Source organism: Antechinus flavipes, chromosome 1, assembly GCF_016432865.1.
Source record: "Antechinus flavipes isolate AdamAnt ecotype Samford, QLD, Australia chromosome 1, AdamAnt_v2, whole genome shotgun sequence".
In the NCBI taxonomy this organism is placed as follows: domain Eukaryota; kingdom Metazoa; phylum Chordata; class Mammalia; order Dasyuromorphia; family Dasyuridae; genus Antechinus; species Antechinus flavipes.
Window position 1 is genome coordinate 55,757,476 of NC_067398.1, and position 15,030 is coordinate 55,772,505.

General features: G+C 39.5%; 1 protein-coding gene across 2 annotated transcripts in view; it reads right to left on the reverse strand.

The window, feature by feature from the left end:
* TXNRD3 (thioredoxin reductase 3) overlaps nucleotides 1–11,165 on the reverse strand; it is a 33,983-nt gene extending 22,818 nt beyond the window's left edge. The window contains exons 1-5 of one of the 2 annotated variants that reach the window (XM_051983062.1): nucleotides 10,332–11,165; nucleotides 6,180–6,240; nucleotides 5,269–5,378; nucleotides 1,617–1,724; nucleotides 1,298–1,370 (exon numbers count right to left, since the gene is read on the reverse strand). In XM_051983062.1, coding sequence (XP_051839022.1) covers nucleotides 1,298–1,370; nucleotides 1,617–1,724; nucleotides 5,269–5,378; nucleotides 6,180–6,240; nucleotides 10,332–10,460 — 481 coding nt within the window. In that variant the 5' untranslated portion in view covers nucleotides 10,461–11,165. Of the gene's footprint in view, nucleotides 1–1,297; nucleotides 1,371–1,616; nucleotides 1,725–5,268; nucleotides 5,379–6,179; nucleotides 6,241–9,336; nucleotides 9,865–10,331 lie in introns of those variants that run through there. The other variant, XM_051983070.1, reaches the window with a different exon arrangement.
* Between the last annotated feature and the right edge of the window lie 3,865 nt (nucleotides 11,166–15,030).

The following is a 15,030-nucleotide window of genomic DNA, read 5'->3' on the forward strand; positions in this document are numbered from 1 at the left end:
AAAAGCTCCTACAAAAGTCTAGGAGTGAAGTAAAGGGCATCTGGGCCACGACAGTAGTGATAGCAAAAGAGAAAGAGAGAGAGGCTGCGAGGATAGACTCAGCATGTCATGGCAACTGAATGGATGGGGGCGGTGAAAGAGCAAGAATTAAGGCGGACCCTAGCATGGTGGTACCTTCCACAGTAATAAGAAGAGGGGAGAGATGTAGGACAAAGTTAATGAGCTCAGTTTTGAGATTGAACCAGATGCCAATGGGACATCTGGTTCTAATATCCAATAGGCAACTGAAGATACAAGGTTGGGAGATAATTTAATGTTTGGATAATAAAATCTGGGAATCATCAGCCTAGAGATGATAATTGTGAATCCATGGGATTACCAAGTAAAATAGAGTTCTATTTTGTATATATAAATACTCTTATGAGAGATATTTAAGTTCAAAAGAAATATAGATTTAGAAAGAAATTTACAATCCTGAATTTATTTTTGCAGATTGGTAAAGAAATATATGAGAAAAAAAAATCAAATCAAAAGAAAATCCTGTACTATAAATTCTGAAACAATTAAAAGATATTCTTGTTTTCTTTGTAATTTTTATCCTACAAGGAAAAGTTCATTCAATTAAGGACATATAGAACAACAACAGAAACAAACAAAAACCTAATCTATTTTAAGTAATGTCCAGGCCAGCTTTCTGGAGGGCCTTGAGACTAGTTTTGGTCTTAGCAGAATAATCACCATGAGAATAATCAGGAATAAAGTCCAAAGTTTTTATTGTCTCCTTCAGTCTCTCAGTCTGAACCAGTCTGCTCCATAGTCTCTTCCAGCAGTTTAACTCACAGTCTGACTGACTGTCCCCAGTTTCTCCCAGCAGTCTGCCAGTCTCCCCCACAGTTCAGGAGGCAGGAAAGCTACCACTAGGATAGTCAAAGATAGAATGTCTCTCTTCCAGTCCTTGTTGGCCCTTATATACCTTATTGTAATTACATCATTACAGCATACTGATTATGTGTGAACGCAGAGAAACATTACATCACCATGCTAAGTACTAAGTATATATGTGAACTAGAGAACAATCATCTCCTCAACTGCATGAGTTAACACCTTGTTTCAAGTATACTATTTCAAGCATACTTCTCCAAAGTTCCGCCTTCTACAATTTTATATTAAGACAGCCAACAATATCAGAGAAATTACTATTCAGGAGTATTGACAATGATAATACAAGGAATTCAGACATCACTATGGTGACAGTGAGATTTTAAACACAAACAAAAAAAGAGTCAAAACAGCTTACCCCATGTTGTACCCAAAGGAGATGGCTTAACAAAATCTAGTACCATAACCTTCTTCCCCAAAACTGCTGCTTCCTACAAAAAGAAAAGCTAGATATTAAAAATCTTAAGCTTTTTCAAAATATTTCCTTCTGTTCAAACACGAGACAAAACTATGTATATTATCACATCACAAAAAAAGACAAACTTCTATCTTATCAAGGTTGATTATTAAAACAGAAATTTCACAGGAAAGCTTACAAAGAAAAAAAGAAAGTTCCAAGAAACGGCTTCTAACAATTAGTAAGGGAAGCATCCATTTATTCCTTTAGGTTCTCTTACCTTAGAGCACGCCAGTCCACCAGAACCACCACCAATTACAATAAGATCATATTCATAAGTCGCTGACTCATCCTGTAGAAGTCTCTGTAGTAAACCACTCTGGTGAGCCTATAATTTATATAGAATGTCTAATATGAATATGAGAGCAAGTGACATTCATTTTTAAAAAATCTTAGTCATTTTCACTCTCTTCAATCAATGTTTGTTTTCTAAATATTTTAGGAAACAACCAATTTGGAAGCTTTATGAGCGGGATTCCCTAGATGGCTATTAATCAGCATCTAGTTTGTCAGAAACTATATCAGACTATATCATCACCTGACAGCAAATGCCACCTACCTAGAGACTACATCTTTGTTCCCACTTCAACTATAGAAGATTAATAAGGCATTTCCCTTGGAATGGTTACCAAAATTTTATAACTATTGTTAACCAATTGGAAAGGATCATTTTCCAAGACCTCTGTATAGTTAAAATAAAGTGCCATTATTTTTTATTTATGAGGATAATAATGTCCAGTAGATCATGTGTTTTCAGCTGTTTATTCAACAGCAATCACAGACTATACTAGGCCATTTTGTCATTAAGTATACCCCCTTATGATCAATGCTTTATAGTTAACTACAAGAGAACTAGTTGAGACTAGAATCTGTGGCCCTGAAAAAGTCTTACTGATGTAAAATCAATGAATGAAACCCATGGTTATGGCGTTGCAGGCACCATGTTCTAACCAATTGAAATTACTGTCTTTTTCACATCAGCTCCCAATCCTGACTTGATTAATTAAATCATAAATATTATATCTAAAATTTTTTAAATATTTTACTTAGTTTAATAATCACTAATTGCTAACATCATATATTTTAAAGTACACAAAAAAGAATAATATTTAAAGAACCACAAATATCTATACATAAAGGGTCTCTTTGATTAAACTTAAGCTATTTTCTACTACTATTTAATTTTGATTGAATTTCAATAATCTATCATTATTTAAATGAATTGGGATTTTTTAAATTTGGATTTAAGAAGAGCCCTTCTTTTCCATTCATTTCTTGTTCTTTATGTGTTAAAAAAAAAAAGAAAGAAAGAAAGAAAGAAAGAAACTTGTTAATTCTGCACAACTTTCTAGTTGCTTACCATGTGCAGCTTTTTAAACTCCAATTTCACACATTTTTCATTCCAGTCAAACTGACCTACTTGCTGCAACTTGTCCACAACATTCCATCTCCCACCTCCATGCCTTTGCTCAGATTGTTCCCCATGACTAGCATGCACACTCTCGTGACCTCTTTTCTTTGGATTATCTAATTCCTTAAAAGTGCAGTTTAAGTGTCATTTCCTACATATGCCTTTACTTATCCCTTCAAATTACTTTACATTTGCCTTGTATACATTTTTTTTTAATTTACTGTAAGGGAATGTGTTATTTCTTTCAATAAGATGTAAGCTCTTTGAAGGCAAGAACTGTTCTATATTTGACTTTATATCCTCAGCACCTGGCATAGTACAGTACACATAACTGTTGTTTAATAAATGCTTGCTTACTGATTCTGTTAAATGCCTTAACAGATCACTTTTGTGGTGATAGAAAACTTTGAATAATAGATGTTCATCAACTAGGAAATGGTAGAACTTCTCATATATTATAATCTGTCAAAAACTACTGAACTAATATAAACTATTTCTTTAAAAAATACATAACATTTTGCCCCAACTCCCTTTGAACATTTAAAAACATTGAAATATGGAGTATAAACTATCTTCACCTGGCTAAAATTTAACTACCATCTATCACTATTTGATCTAACTTATTTTATTCTTATTTTGCCTTTAAACAGAATTCTGATTTCCTTATTCACTTTTTAAACCGATTTATTAGTCAGTCATAACGACTTTCTTGAAACACTGGGAATATAACCAGTACTCCCCTAAGTACTCACATGAAGCTGTCCAATTACCTTCCTACATTACTGCCATCACTACTGTTGTCTTCGCCATTCTAAGCAAGTGTCAGTTTTTGAGTTTTTGTTTGTTTTGTTTTGGGGCTCAGCATCCCCTTTTTCCTAAAAAGCATTCTTTTTTTTTTTAAACATACATTGCTTCATGAATCTTGTTGGGAGAGAAAAATCAGAACAAAAGGAAAAAACCAAGGGAGAGAAAAAAACAGAAAAAAGAAGTGAACATAGCATGTGTTGATTTATATTCAATCTCTCTAGTTATTTTTCTGGATGCAGATGGCATTTTCTCTGCAAAGTCTACTAGTATTGCTTTGGATCAGTGAACCACTGAGAACAACCAAGTCTGTCATAGTTGATCATGACACATTCTTGTTGTTATTGGATACAATACATTCCTGGCTCTCTTATTTGGCTCAGCATTCAGCATCTAAAGTTCCCCCACTGTCTGTGGTCCTCTACACATCTCTTAAATTTATCATTATCTCTTCCTGTCATTTTAGACAATATGAGAGGTGAAATGGTACTTCAGGATTGTTTTAATTAGCATTTCTCTAATCATTAAGTGATTTAGAGCATTTTCTCATATGACTATAGATAGCTTTAATTTTGCCATCTGAAAATTGTCTGATCATATCCTTTGACCATTTCTCAATTGGGGAGTAACTTGTATTCTTATAAATTTGACACAGTTCTTTATATATTTTAAAAATGAGAAACACTGGATGTAAAGATTTTTTCCCCAGCTTTGTACTGTACTTCCCTTTTAGTCTTGTTTCTTTTTTTTGTTTGTGCAAAACCTTTTTGATTCAATATAATCAAAATTGTCCATTTTACCTTTTATAATGTTCTCCAGTTCTTCTTTGGTCATAAATTCATCCCTTCTCCAAAAATCTTATAAATTATCCCTTGCTCTTCTATTTTGTTTATGGTATCATTCTTTATGCCCAAATCATGTAGCCATTTTGACATTCTTTTATATGGAATGTGAGATGTAGGTCTATGTCAAGTTTCTTACGTATTATTTTCCAATTTTCTCAGCAATTTTTGTCAAATAGTGAGTTCTTATTCTAGAAACTGAAGTTTGGGGCTTTATCAAATACTAGCTTACTATAGGCTTCGATTATTGTGTCATGTGTATCTAATCTATTCCCTAATCCCCATTCTATTTCTTAGTCAGTGGTTCTGATGATTGCTGCTTTATAATGTAGTTTTAGATTTGGTACTGGCTAAGCCACCATCCTTTTTATTTTTATTTTTCCATTAATTCCCTTGATAATCTTGACCTTTTGTTCTTCCAGATGAGTTATTATTATTTTTTATAGTTCTATAAAATAATTTTTTGCAGTTTGCTTGATATGACACTGAACAAGTAGATCAATTTAAGCAGAATTGTCATTTTTATTATATTAGCTTGGCCCACCCATGAGCAATTGATATCTTTCCAATTGTTTATTTCTTAATTTGTGTGAAGTATTTTGTAATTGTGTTCATATAGTTCTTGGGTTTGTCTTGGCAGGTAAACACCCAAATATTTTATTTTGTTTATAGTTATTTTAAATAGAATTTCTCTTTCTATCTCTTGCTGATGGACTTTGCCTGACAAGCATTCTTAAATTACAGTATTATTGATGTTAAGGATTATTATCTCAATTCATTCACTTCAGTTCAAGCTTCAAAGTAAACCACACTACCTGCAGAGTTTTGTCACATCCACCCATGTGGATTTTATTCACAAATATATTAGGTACTGTCTTCTGACTAGTTATCTCCAATAACAGGTCTTGAACCCTGGGTCCATCATCTAAGGAATAAAAAGTTAAAAGACACTGAGAAAATTTTCAAAGATTTTATGAAATGAACTGAAGTCTTTTTATACAAGTTTAAGTTCAGACTACATACTTAAAATAAAAAATAAAAAATTAAGATTCTGAATGGAGGTGATTCTGCCTTAAAAAAAAAAAAAACATATAAATGAAGAAATGAGGGTTAACAGCTTTTGCTTTTCTTCTAAAATCCACTAATTATACTAATATAAATAAATTTTTCTGGTAAAAGCCAATTAACAAAATTTCAACCAAATCAGTATTAACTAGCAAAATGCTTCTATGATACTATGTTTGAAAAAAGCAAAGCAAAGTCAAAAATAGAATTTTCTTCTCCTAAACCCTACTTCCCCCACACTCTATCTGAGATTCCAAGAGCTGAAAATTATTTCACTTCTTAAATTTATATAAATATTGTCTCAAACCTTATCTCTTATAGGAATCCTCAAGGGTAATTTAGAAAGAGATGAATGAGTATTGAAGGGCTGGCAACAAGGGTGATTTCTTTCCATTTTCTTTGCCTTATCTAGGCTTATGAATAAAAGAATTTCTTTAAAAGACATTGCTATCAAATTAAAAGCTTATGTCATTCTGCATCCTTCTCCATCCTAAAAATGTAAATCCAAACCAAATATTCTGCATTCTAGCCCATGCTGATTCACTGCCTTTAAAATACATTGCTAAAGGTTGACCAGAATTGTCTGCTTTACTTGTAATAAGTGGATAATACATTTTAGAAAAATTTCATATAAACACTACATGCTAAATATTTTACTTACCAACTAGATCAAGTTCCAAGATTTTACATTCTACTCCCAAAGTAGTAAAGAGTTCTTTTACCTATAACAAAAATTTGCTGAATAAATTTCAGGATCAATTTATGATAGACTCTAATTAAAATGTGAATTACTAAAATAAAACATTGAAAATAGACCAATTTTTCTTTTAAAGAGCTTTTACCTGTATATTCTTATTGTCTTTTGAATAATAATTTTGAGCAGGATGAACTTGGATGGAAGGGAAAATTGGATAGAAGGGATAGATCAATGTTTTGCACGTAAGAAGCATTTAATGAATATTTGGTAAATTTGACTGGACTTTAAATTATTCTAAAAGAATTGAGAATTTGAAACAGAACATAATTTAACAAAAAGTCAATAAAGGTACCTTCTACGTGCCAAGTACTGTTAAGCTTTGGGGATACATTCCCAAAAGTGATACCCCTTCTTCAAGATGATTACAATTTACTGAAAGATATTATATGTTCATAGATATGTAAATGTAGTATATGTACAAAATAGATACAGGATATAATCAACATAAATACATAATGACTTGATAGGGGAGGGGGAGGGATGACTAATAAGAAGTTAGAAATTTTTCATTTACCTCCTTAAAAAATTCCAAACCAATTTAATTTTTGCCATAAACTGGTATATCTGAATTAACTAGTGATTTTGTTGGTTTTTAGTATTATGTAGGCAACTAGACAGGATAGGAATTGGAGTCTTTCTTTGGAAGGGATTTGGATTCAAGGAGACTTGAATCTGAATCCTACCTCAGGCACTAACACAGTGAATCCTGGAAAAATCAATTAACCTCTGATAGCCTCAGTTTATTCATCTGCAAAATGAGGGTTAACAGTACCTAGCTCACAAGACCACCAGAGTCAAATGAGATAATAAATATAATGTACTTTGTAAATCTTAAAGCATTATATAAATGCTAGCTGTTAGATTTTCTGATTATTTTTATTACTCCCACCCACAAATATAGCAACTCCATTGTATTTTAGAAAACATGACCTTTGAAAAACTAAATTTTATTTCTGTAACATGATATTTTATCAGAGTAGGGCTTTAGTAGAATACACCTATTTTTTTTTTTAGCACATTCAATTTATAAACATGTTTATTAAGTTACTTGTAACCCACAATTATTATGACTCTCTCAAGAAAAGAATTGGATCTATCTCACTGAAAAGCAGATTTTGAAGCTCAGAAAAATCTACGAGGCATTCTGCATTGGCTATAAACAGGAATGTACTTCATATGGCAAAACAAATACTGGTTCCTTATTCCTGAAAAGTTGGCTATGAAAATTAATACCTGCAAAAATGAATGATTTTCCCCAATGACTTTCAAAGTAAATACAGCCATGTTCCCAGAGAACACGTTTCATCTATTGAACACAACAAAATATTCTGCAAAATGCAGCCAATACTTTTTTTCAAAATTTGTAAATAACACATAGTTGAGAAGAACAGACAGCTAATACTTTAGATAACAGTATTCAAAAAAACCTCTGTGGGGGAATACCAAAATTAAGTGTGGAAGAATGGGAAAGGTGCTAATTTGGGAGTTAAAAATCTCAGTTAAATCTAAGATCTATCACTTAATAGGTAGTATGCAATAATAATTGCATAATTATTAATAGGTAGTATGCAATAATAATTAATAGTAATGCAGTAATAGGTAATATGCAATAATATGTAGTATCATTTAATCTTTGGGTTTCAGCTTCCTCACCTGTAAATAATACTCCACAACCTATATCTAACAGAGCTGTTAGAATATCAACTGAGATAATGGACAGCAAATGTTTTGTAAGGGTACTATACTTCTATAAATGTTAGCAAAGGCTACTAAGCACTTAAACAAAATCAAATTCTCCCCAGACACTTCAATATCTATTTCCAACTGCCTGTTGGCTTATTCTTACCTGGATAATCACTTCTTTGGTTTTAAAATCAAATAAATAAAAATAGAACAAACAGAACCCCTTGTCTTGTCTCCAAATCTCCTGTTTCCTTCTGCTTCTCTAAGAGTGGTTATACTATCGCTCAAAATCTTAGAATTGTTTTACATCCTCCCTCTCAGTTGCCCTATACATCCAGTCAGACACCATTTTGCAGTGAAAAGACCTGGATTCAAATCTTACTTCAAACATCATCTTTGGAACCCCAGACAGGTCACTAAGCATCCTCAAGATTGTTTGCTTGTCTGTGTAGGGCAGACACCAACATTACCAACTTCACAAGATTGTCAGGACCAAATGTAGGTTGTGAACCTTTAAACTTTATAAAAATATGAGCTAACATTATGAGACTTCTGTAGTTTCTCTATCCCAAGGCAATCACTCTAGTTTCGAGCCTTATTTCTTCTCCCCAAGGTTCCTTAACTGTCGTTCCTTGCTCCAGTCCATCCCTTTCCTCCCTCTGTGATCATGGTGCCCCTTTCACTAGTTCTCTGGCGCTCAGAAAGCTAACATATACACAAATCTTTAATCCTGTGGTTCATCTGCTGTCTAGCCACCCCAAGCCACCCTTGCAGACGGAATTCCTATTTCTCCATTAACACATCCTACAAGCAGGCCTGACAGGTGCTTCTCTCTTGTTCTCCTTTGTGCGAGCCATGCCTATGCTTAGAATTGATCTCTAAACTTTTCATCTCTACCACTTGTCCCCCGTGGAAGTCATTCTCTCCATGACCAAGTGCCTCACTTGCCTAGCCTCTCCTTGGTACACCTGCCCGCTTCTGGAACACGCTCATTTGCAGACATGACAATACCTCTTATTAGACTGTGACCTGTTGGAGAGCAGGTTACGGTCCCAGTGCTCAGCACCCACAACAGGTACTTATTACGAAGCTGAATGCAGAGTTTGAGGGAAAATCAGGAACAAGTCTTCCAGAATATACTAGATAAGATCTAACTTAAGCAGAGATGAGAGTGTAGACCCAACATATGGGAGAAGGGTATATATACTACACAATCATTATGAGCAAGGAGGCAGGAAATTCGTATTTCCTGGTTAAGTTCTGAGCCATCAATCATCCTGAAAGCCCCAGCCCACCCAGAAAAATCTCAGCAGATTCCGTTTTTAGTCCCAAGAACTCTGCTCTAAGGCATAACTGGCATGACCAGGACAGTCTTTACCTCTTGGTTGCCTATTTTCTTCTCCGGCGGCTGGACAGATCTGGGAAATGGCTTGAGGTCACCCCCTTCCCAGAGAACGGAGGGTGTTTAATGGGGCCTAAAAATTAAGCTGGTCTGGAAGCCCCTCCAAGAGACTCAGGCTGAAGGAGCCGGGACCGATCTCATTTATACCTTCGTGCCATCCTGGGTGCTCCTTCTTCCCCCCCGGGCATCCAGCCTTACGGCCCCCAAGGGCCAATCCTCACCACAGTTCACTGCCTGGCACCCCCATCCAGCCCGGGGTTCTCAACGCGCATCCCCTCCCCCGTCCGGCCGTAGGACGCCAGAGGGCAAAGTCCTTCTCTCTTGGAGTCCCCCTTCTTTCCTCCAGCCAGAGTCCACATGCCCGCCGGTCCTTTAGCCTATCCAGCTCCAGGAACCACGTGCTCCACCACATCTGCCGAGGTCTCTCCGACCCCCAACTCTGTCCCGCCCGGGTCTTCACCTCCCGACCCCCAACTCCGTCCTGCCCAGGTCCTCACCCTTCGCCCTCTACCCCGTCTGACTCGGGTTCTCACCACGCCCCAAACCCCTAGCTGGTCCCTGATCCTTACTCCCCACCCCCTACATCGTCTAGTTCGGCACCTTGGCACCCCAGCCCCCAGCTGGTCCCCACTCCCTAGCCCTTCTCGGCCTCGGACTGAAACCGAGGAGCCCCTAGCCCAACCAGCCCGGGTCCTCACCCCCCCGGTCCCGCCCCCTCCCAGCCATCCAAGGCCCCCTAACCCAGCCAGCCCGGGTCCTCACCCCGCCAACCCCCTCCCGGCCCTCCGTGGTCCCCCAGCCCAGGCAGCCCGGGTCCTTACACCCCCCCCCCTCCCCCCCAGTCCCCAGTCCCCAGTCCCCAGTCCCGCTCCCCCAGCCCCGGCCCCGCCCCCTCCCGGCCGTTCGCGGTCCCCTAGCGCAGCCAGCCCGGGTCCTCCCTCGGCCCCGCCCCCGGCCCGCGCCGCTGTCACCTTGGTGCTATAGGGGCAGTAGCTTTTGCTGAAGATCATCACGCGGTTGGTCTCTATGAGGCGCCACAGCCGTCGCCGCAGATCTTCGCGCGGCTCCGGGTTCAGGCGGCTATGGCCGGTGGGCTGCATTGGGCCCAGGAACGAGAACGAGTCGCTGTTGTCTGAGTCCTCCGCGTCCGACCCCTCCTCGGATGCCGGCAAGGGCCGCGGCGCTGTCTGGACAGCGGAGGCGACGCGGAACAGTATCGCCCCCACCTTCGCGGCCGGAGGCGGAGGCCACGGCCAGGCCTCCCTCTCACTCCCGGGGACCCCTGCCCGAGCGACCAAAAAAACTCCAACGGGATTGCTGCACCCCCGGGTCGCTGAAGAAGGGGCCGCACCTGACGGACTCGGGAGCGGAGTGGAGGGGACCACAGCGAGGACGCTAATAAGTGCGCGTGCGCGTGCGCGCTGACAACCTCCTAGCCTCTCAGCCTCTCTGGGCAGAAAGTCCCGCAAGCCGAGAGAGCCGAGCCCGGAGATGTCAACTCCCAACCTCAGCGCCCGCGTCCGCGCCTGCGCCAAGCGCAGCAGCCCTTGAGCGCGCCTTCTAGTTCAGACGGAGCCGAGGAAACCAAACTATATAACAGGGGTGTGTGGAGTCTTGGATAGGAAACCCTCTTTTCCGAATCTCCACATAAGGCCCTCAGAAAATGGCCAATTTCTGAAAAAAAAATAACATTTAGGAAGTAATACAATGATATTATCAATGACGGAGAATTCAGGATTTCGTCTTCCCAGATTTTTCCCCCTTACAATCGGCCTCATTCTTGAAAGAACCCAATCTGGAGCATGCGCAGAAGCCGTCTGTCCTGTAAGGCGCCGAGGAGACAGCGTGGGTGGCTCCTGGAGCCAGCTGGGCTGGAGGCGAGCAATAATGGGCGCTGTTTGGGAGGCGCCTTGAGTTCTGCGGTGCGCTGTTTATCTTCGGCCTCTAACGTCCTCCACTGCGATCCTGTGAGGGAGACTAGGCGGAAAGGTCTATGCTTTTAATATGAGGAAACGTACCGAGATTCAGCCAAGGATTTGCGCAAGCGGCGAAGGCCGAGCTGGCATCGTAGCCTGAAGAGCTGAAAACAACCTTCGGGATTATTCTGGGCCAACCCCTTCGTTTAAAAAAAGAAACACTAAGTCGCTTATTTGCTGTGCGGAGCCCCCGACAAGGAAAATCCCCCCCCACCCTTGAATTGCGCTTCTCTGCAGTTTATCCAGTCACGCAATATGTCATCTATTAAGCACCTACTGTGTGCCTGCTGCGGTTGCGGGAGAGCACCTCTTAAGTTCCTCGATCTATCATCTGAATCAATATGAATATGTACAACGTAGTAGCAGTAATACTCATAGGCTTCACACAGTACCTGCTCAGTGCCAGACTTAGAATTGAGTCATTGGGAAGGAACTGACTCGGCCAGGATCACCCAGCAAGTCCAAATCTGAGACGGGACTTGAACTCAGCATCCCGGACTCCTACCCCAGCGTTCCGTCCACCCCATCGCTTTGTTGCAATGTCCCGAGACTTACGGATCGAGCAGTTTGAGAAGATTCTGGAAGAAGCATGAGTGAGTTCCGGCCAGGGCAAAGGCAGGAGTCGAGAGGCGCAGCCCTGTGTGTCCTAGGTGGGGCTTCGTTCGATAAATAAGGAAACTGAGACTCAGAGAAAAGGGGCAAAATCAGGCCAACCAACTGGGCCCCAGATGGAGGATTCGGAGGCAAAATCAAAAACCTCAGGGTGTCCAGCCAAGTGCTTACATTCCATTGTGTTTGGATGCATATATGCCCACGTTTCTAGGTCCAGGAAAGCAGTAGGGAAGGAAAGGCCGGTAGGAGACTGGTAGGTGTCATATTCAAAGAAGATCTTAACTCCACAGTCACTTTTCTTTCCTCTAGGCCTTTCTCCTTAATCAGAAAGATAAGATAAAAATCTGAACTCATTATCCTAATACTGGAGAAGGCTCTGTTTGCATTCCTGCCTCTTTATCTCCTTTGGCAGCACGGTTACTTAGTGAATAGAGCCACAGGGCAGAAGTCAAGAAGAACTTATCTCGCCTTAACAGTTACTAGCTAGGGGACTTCACTCGGTTTGCTTCGGTTTTCTCATCTGTAAAATGAGCTGGGCAAGAAAATGACAAATCACTACAGTATCTGCCATGAAGAGTCAAGCACAACTGAACAATAATTTATATTTCTCAATTCCATCTTGAGATGTGTAAAGGGAAATTAGGAGTGTGTGGGGAGCTGGTTTGTTACCTGTTATTTCTTAATGATTTTGGAAATTTTTTTTTTCTTAAACCAACTCCTTCTTGGTTAAAGGGGGATAGGGTTTTCATTCTCCTTAAAACCATAAAAGTTGGGAGATCTGGTTACCACAGGGAGAAGCCAGGGAATTGCCCTCCCCAACCAGGAAATCTGGGGAATGCCCATCTATCTATTAGATAAAAAGGAAATCCTTAAAAGAGTAGAACTACTGTCAGTCAATCAATGAGATTCAAACAACTACTCTGCCCAGCACTGCCAAACGTTAAAGATGCAAAGAAAGGTAAAAGACAGTTCCTGTTCTCAAGAGAACTCACAATCTAATGGGGAAGACAGTGTGCAAATAACTACAAATGATCTACAAAGGAAAAAAATGGACATAATAGGGGAAAGTCACTAAAATTAAAAAAGACTAAAAGGCTTTCTTTGGAAGGTAGAATTTTAGTTGGGACTTAAAGGAAGCCAGAAGGCAGAAATGAAGAACATTCTAGGCATGTGGACAACCAGTGAAAATCTCTGGAATTGGGAAATGAATGTTTCTTGAGGAACAACAAAAACCAGTGCCATTGGATCAAAAAGTAGATGAGGGAAGTTGGGAGAGATGGTGTGAATATAAGGTGTAAAAAAAAACTGGAGAAATGATGAGGGGTAGATTATGAAGATCTTTAATCTCCAAAAAAGATTTTAGATTTGATCCCGAAGGTAATAGATAGCCTTTGGGGATGGGAAGGGTATTAATGTGGTTACATCTTCAATTTTGGATAGCTTTTTTTCCTTAAAAAAAAAAAGACAGCAAAAGATGAAGGCGATAGAAAAGAAATGTAGAAGAGGTAGACTTCAGGGAGTACTAAGAAGTCTGTCAATAATCAATCAATAAACATTTATTTATAGGGTGTTTACTGTGTGCCAGTGCTGGTGATACAAAAGAGGCAAAAGACAGTCTCTGCCTCAAGAAGTTTACAATCTAATAGGGAAGACAACATGTAAACAAGAATATACAAAGTAACCTATATACAGGATAAATAAGAAATACTTTAACAGGGAAGGCACTGGAATTGAGAAGGTTTAGGGAAGGCTTCTTATAGAAGTTGGAATTTTAGGTGGGAACTTAAGGAAAACTAGGGAGAGAAGTAAGTGGAGTTGAGAAAAGAGTATTCTGGGCATGAGAACCAGCCAGAGAAAGTGCCTGGAGCTGAGCAATGGAGTGTCTAGTTGTGGAATACCCAAGAAGCCATTGTCACTGGATCAGAGAGAACATGATGGGGACTAAGTGTAAGAAGACTAGAAAGGGAGAAAGAGGCTGGTTATGCTCGGAAGCATTTTATATTTGCCCCTGGAGGCCAATAGGGACCAAGCAACTAGAAATTATTGAGTGGGGAGTTGATGTGGTCACATCGGCACTTTGGGAAAATCATTTTCATGGCCAAAGGTGCTCAGTAAAGGTCAGAATTTCAAAGGACTGAGATGAAAATAGGCTTCAGTAATACATTTTTGCTTTTCATTTTCTTTCCGTAGATTTTAAGATTACTTGTCAATTAGTAAATGTTGATCATAGTGAATCATTCTAGAGAGTAGGAGAAGGGGTTAAATCATTTTCTGTATCCTGAGTTTAACTAAGGCGGTAAAGTGTCCCTTCAGAAATCTGAAACACAAGTTCTGGTATGTAAATTGTTACTATGACATCAAATTTACCATTTACCTAGAACACCTTCCTCCCCAAATAGAACAATAATGTACAAGGTGTTCTTTAAAATCTCCCTCCAATTAATTAACTCTCTCCCATGAAGGCTGTCCATTGGGCCCTGAGGAATAAGGAAGAGAGGGTCGTGAATCAGTAGAAAGATGACAAAGGAGAATTTGCCAAAGATGGAGCTTGTGGGCCACCTTAAAGTAGGATGCAGGACTTATCCTGGTTGTACCACTTCTTACTTTGTAATCTTAGAAGTCATGTCCTCTCCTTGGCTTCAGTTTTCTCAGTAAAATGAGGAAATGAAGCTAGATGATGTGTTTTAGTTCTCTTCTGGCTCTAAATGTTACTGCTAAATGAAGTTTGCAAGGAGCAGATGGAATTTTAAGAGTCCCCCCCGCCCCGGGGCAATTGGGGTTAAGTGACTTGCCCAGGGTCACAGATCTAAGAAGTTTTAAGTTTGTGAGATCAAATTTGAATTCAGTTCCTCCTGACTTCGGCGCTAGTGCTCTATCCACTGCACCAACTAGCTGTCCCAATTTTAAGAGTTCTTAAAAAGAAATGAGAAAATGCTTGATCAATGAAGAATTTATATGCTCATTAGATGTAGGTATATTTGGTGGAGAGGCCTATCAGTCAATATACTTTTTGAGAGCATATCATCTCTACTTTCTTCCCCCAAGATAGTGTTTTGTACTTATGTTATTGAATAAAGATATT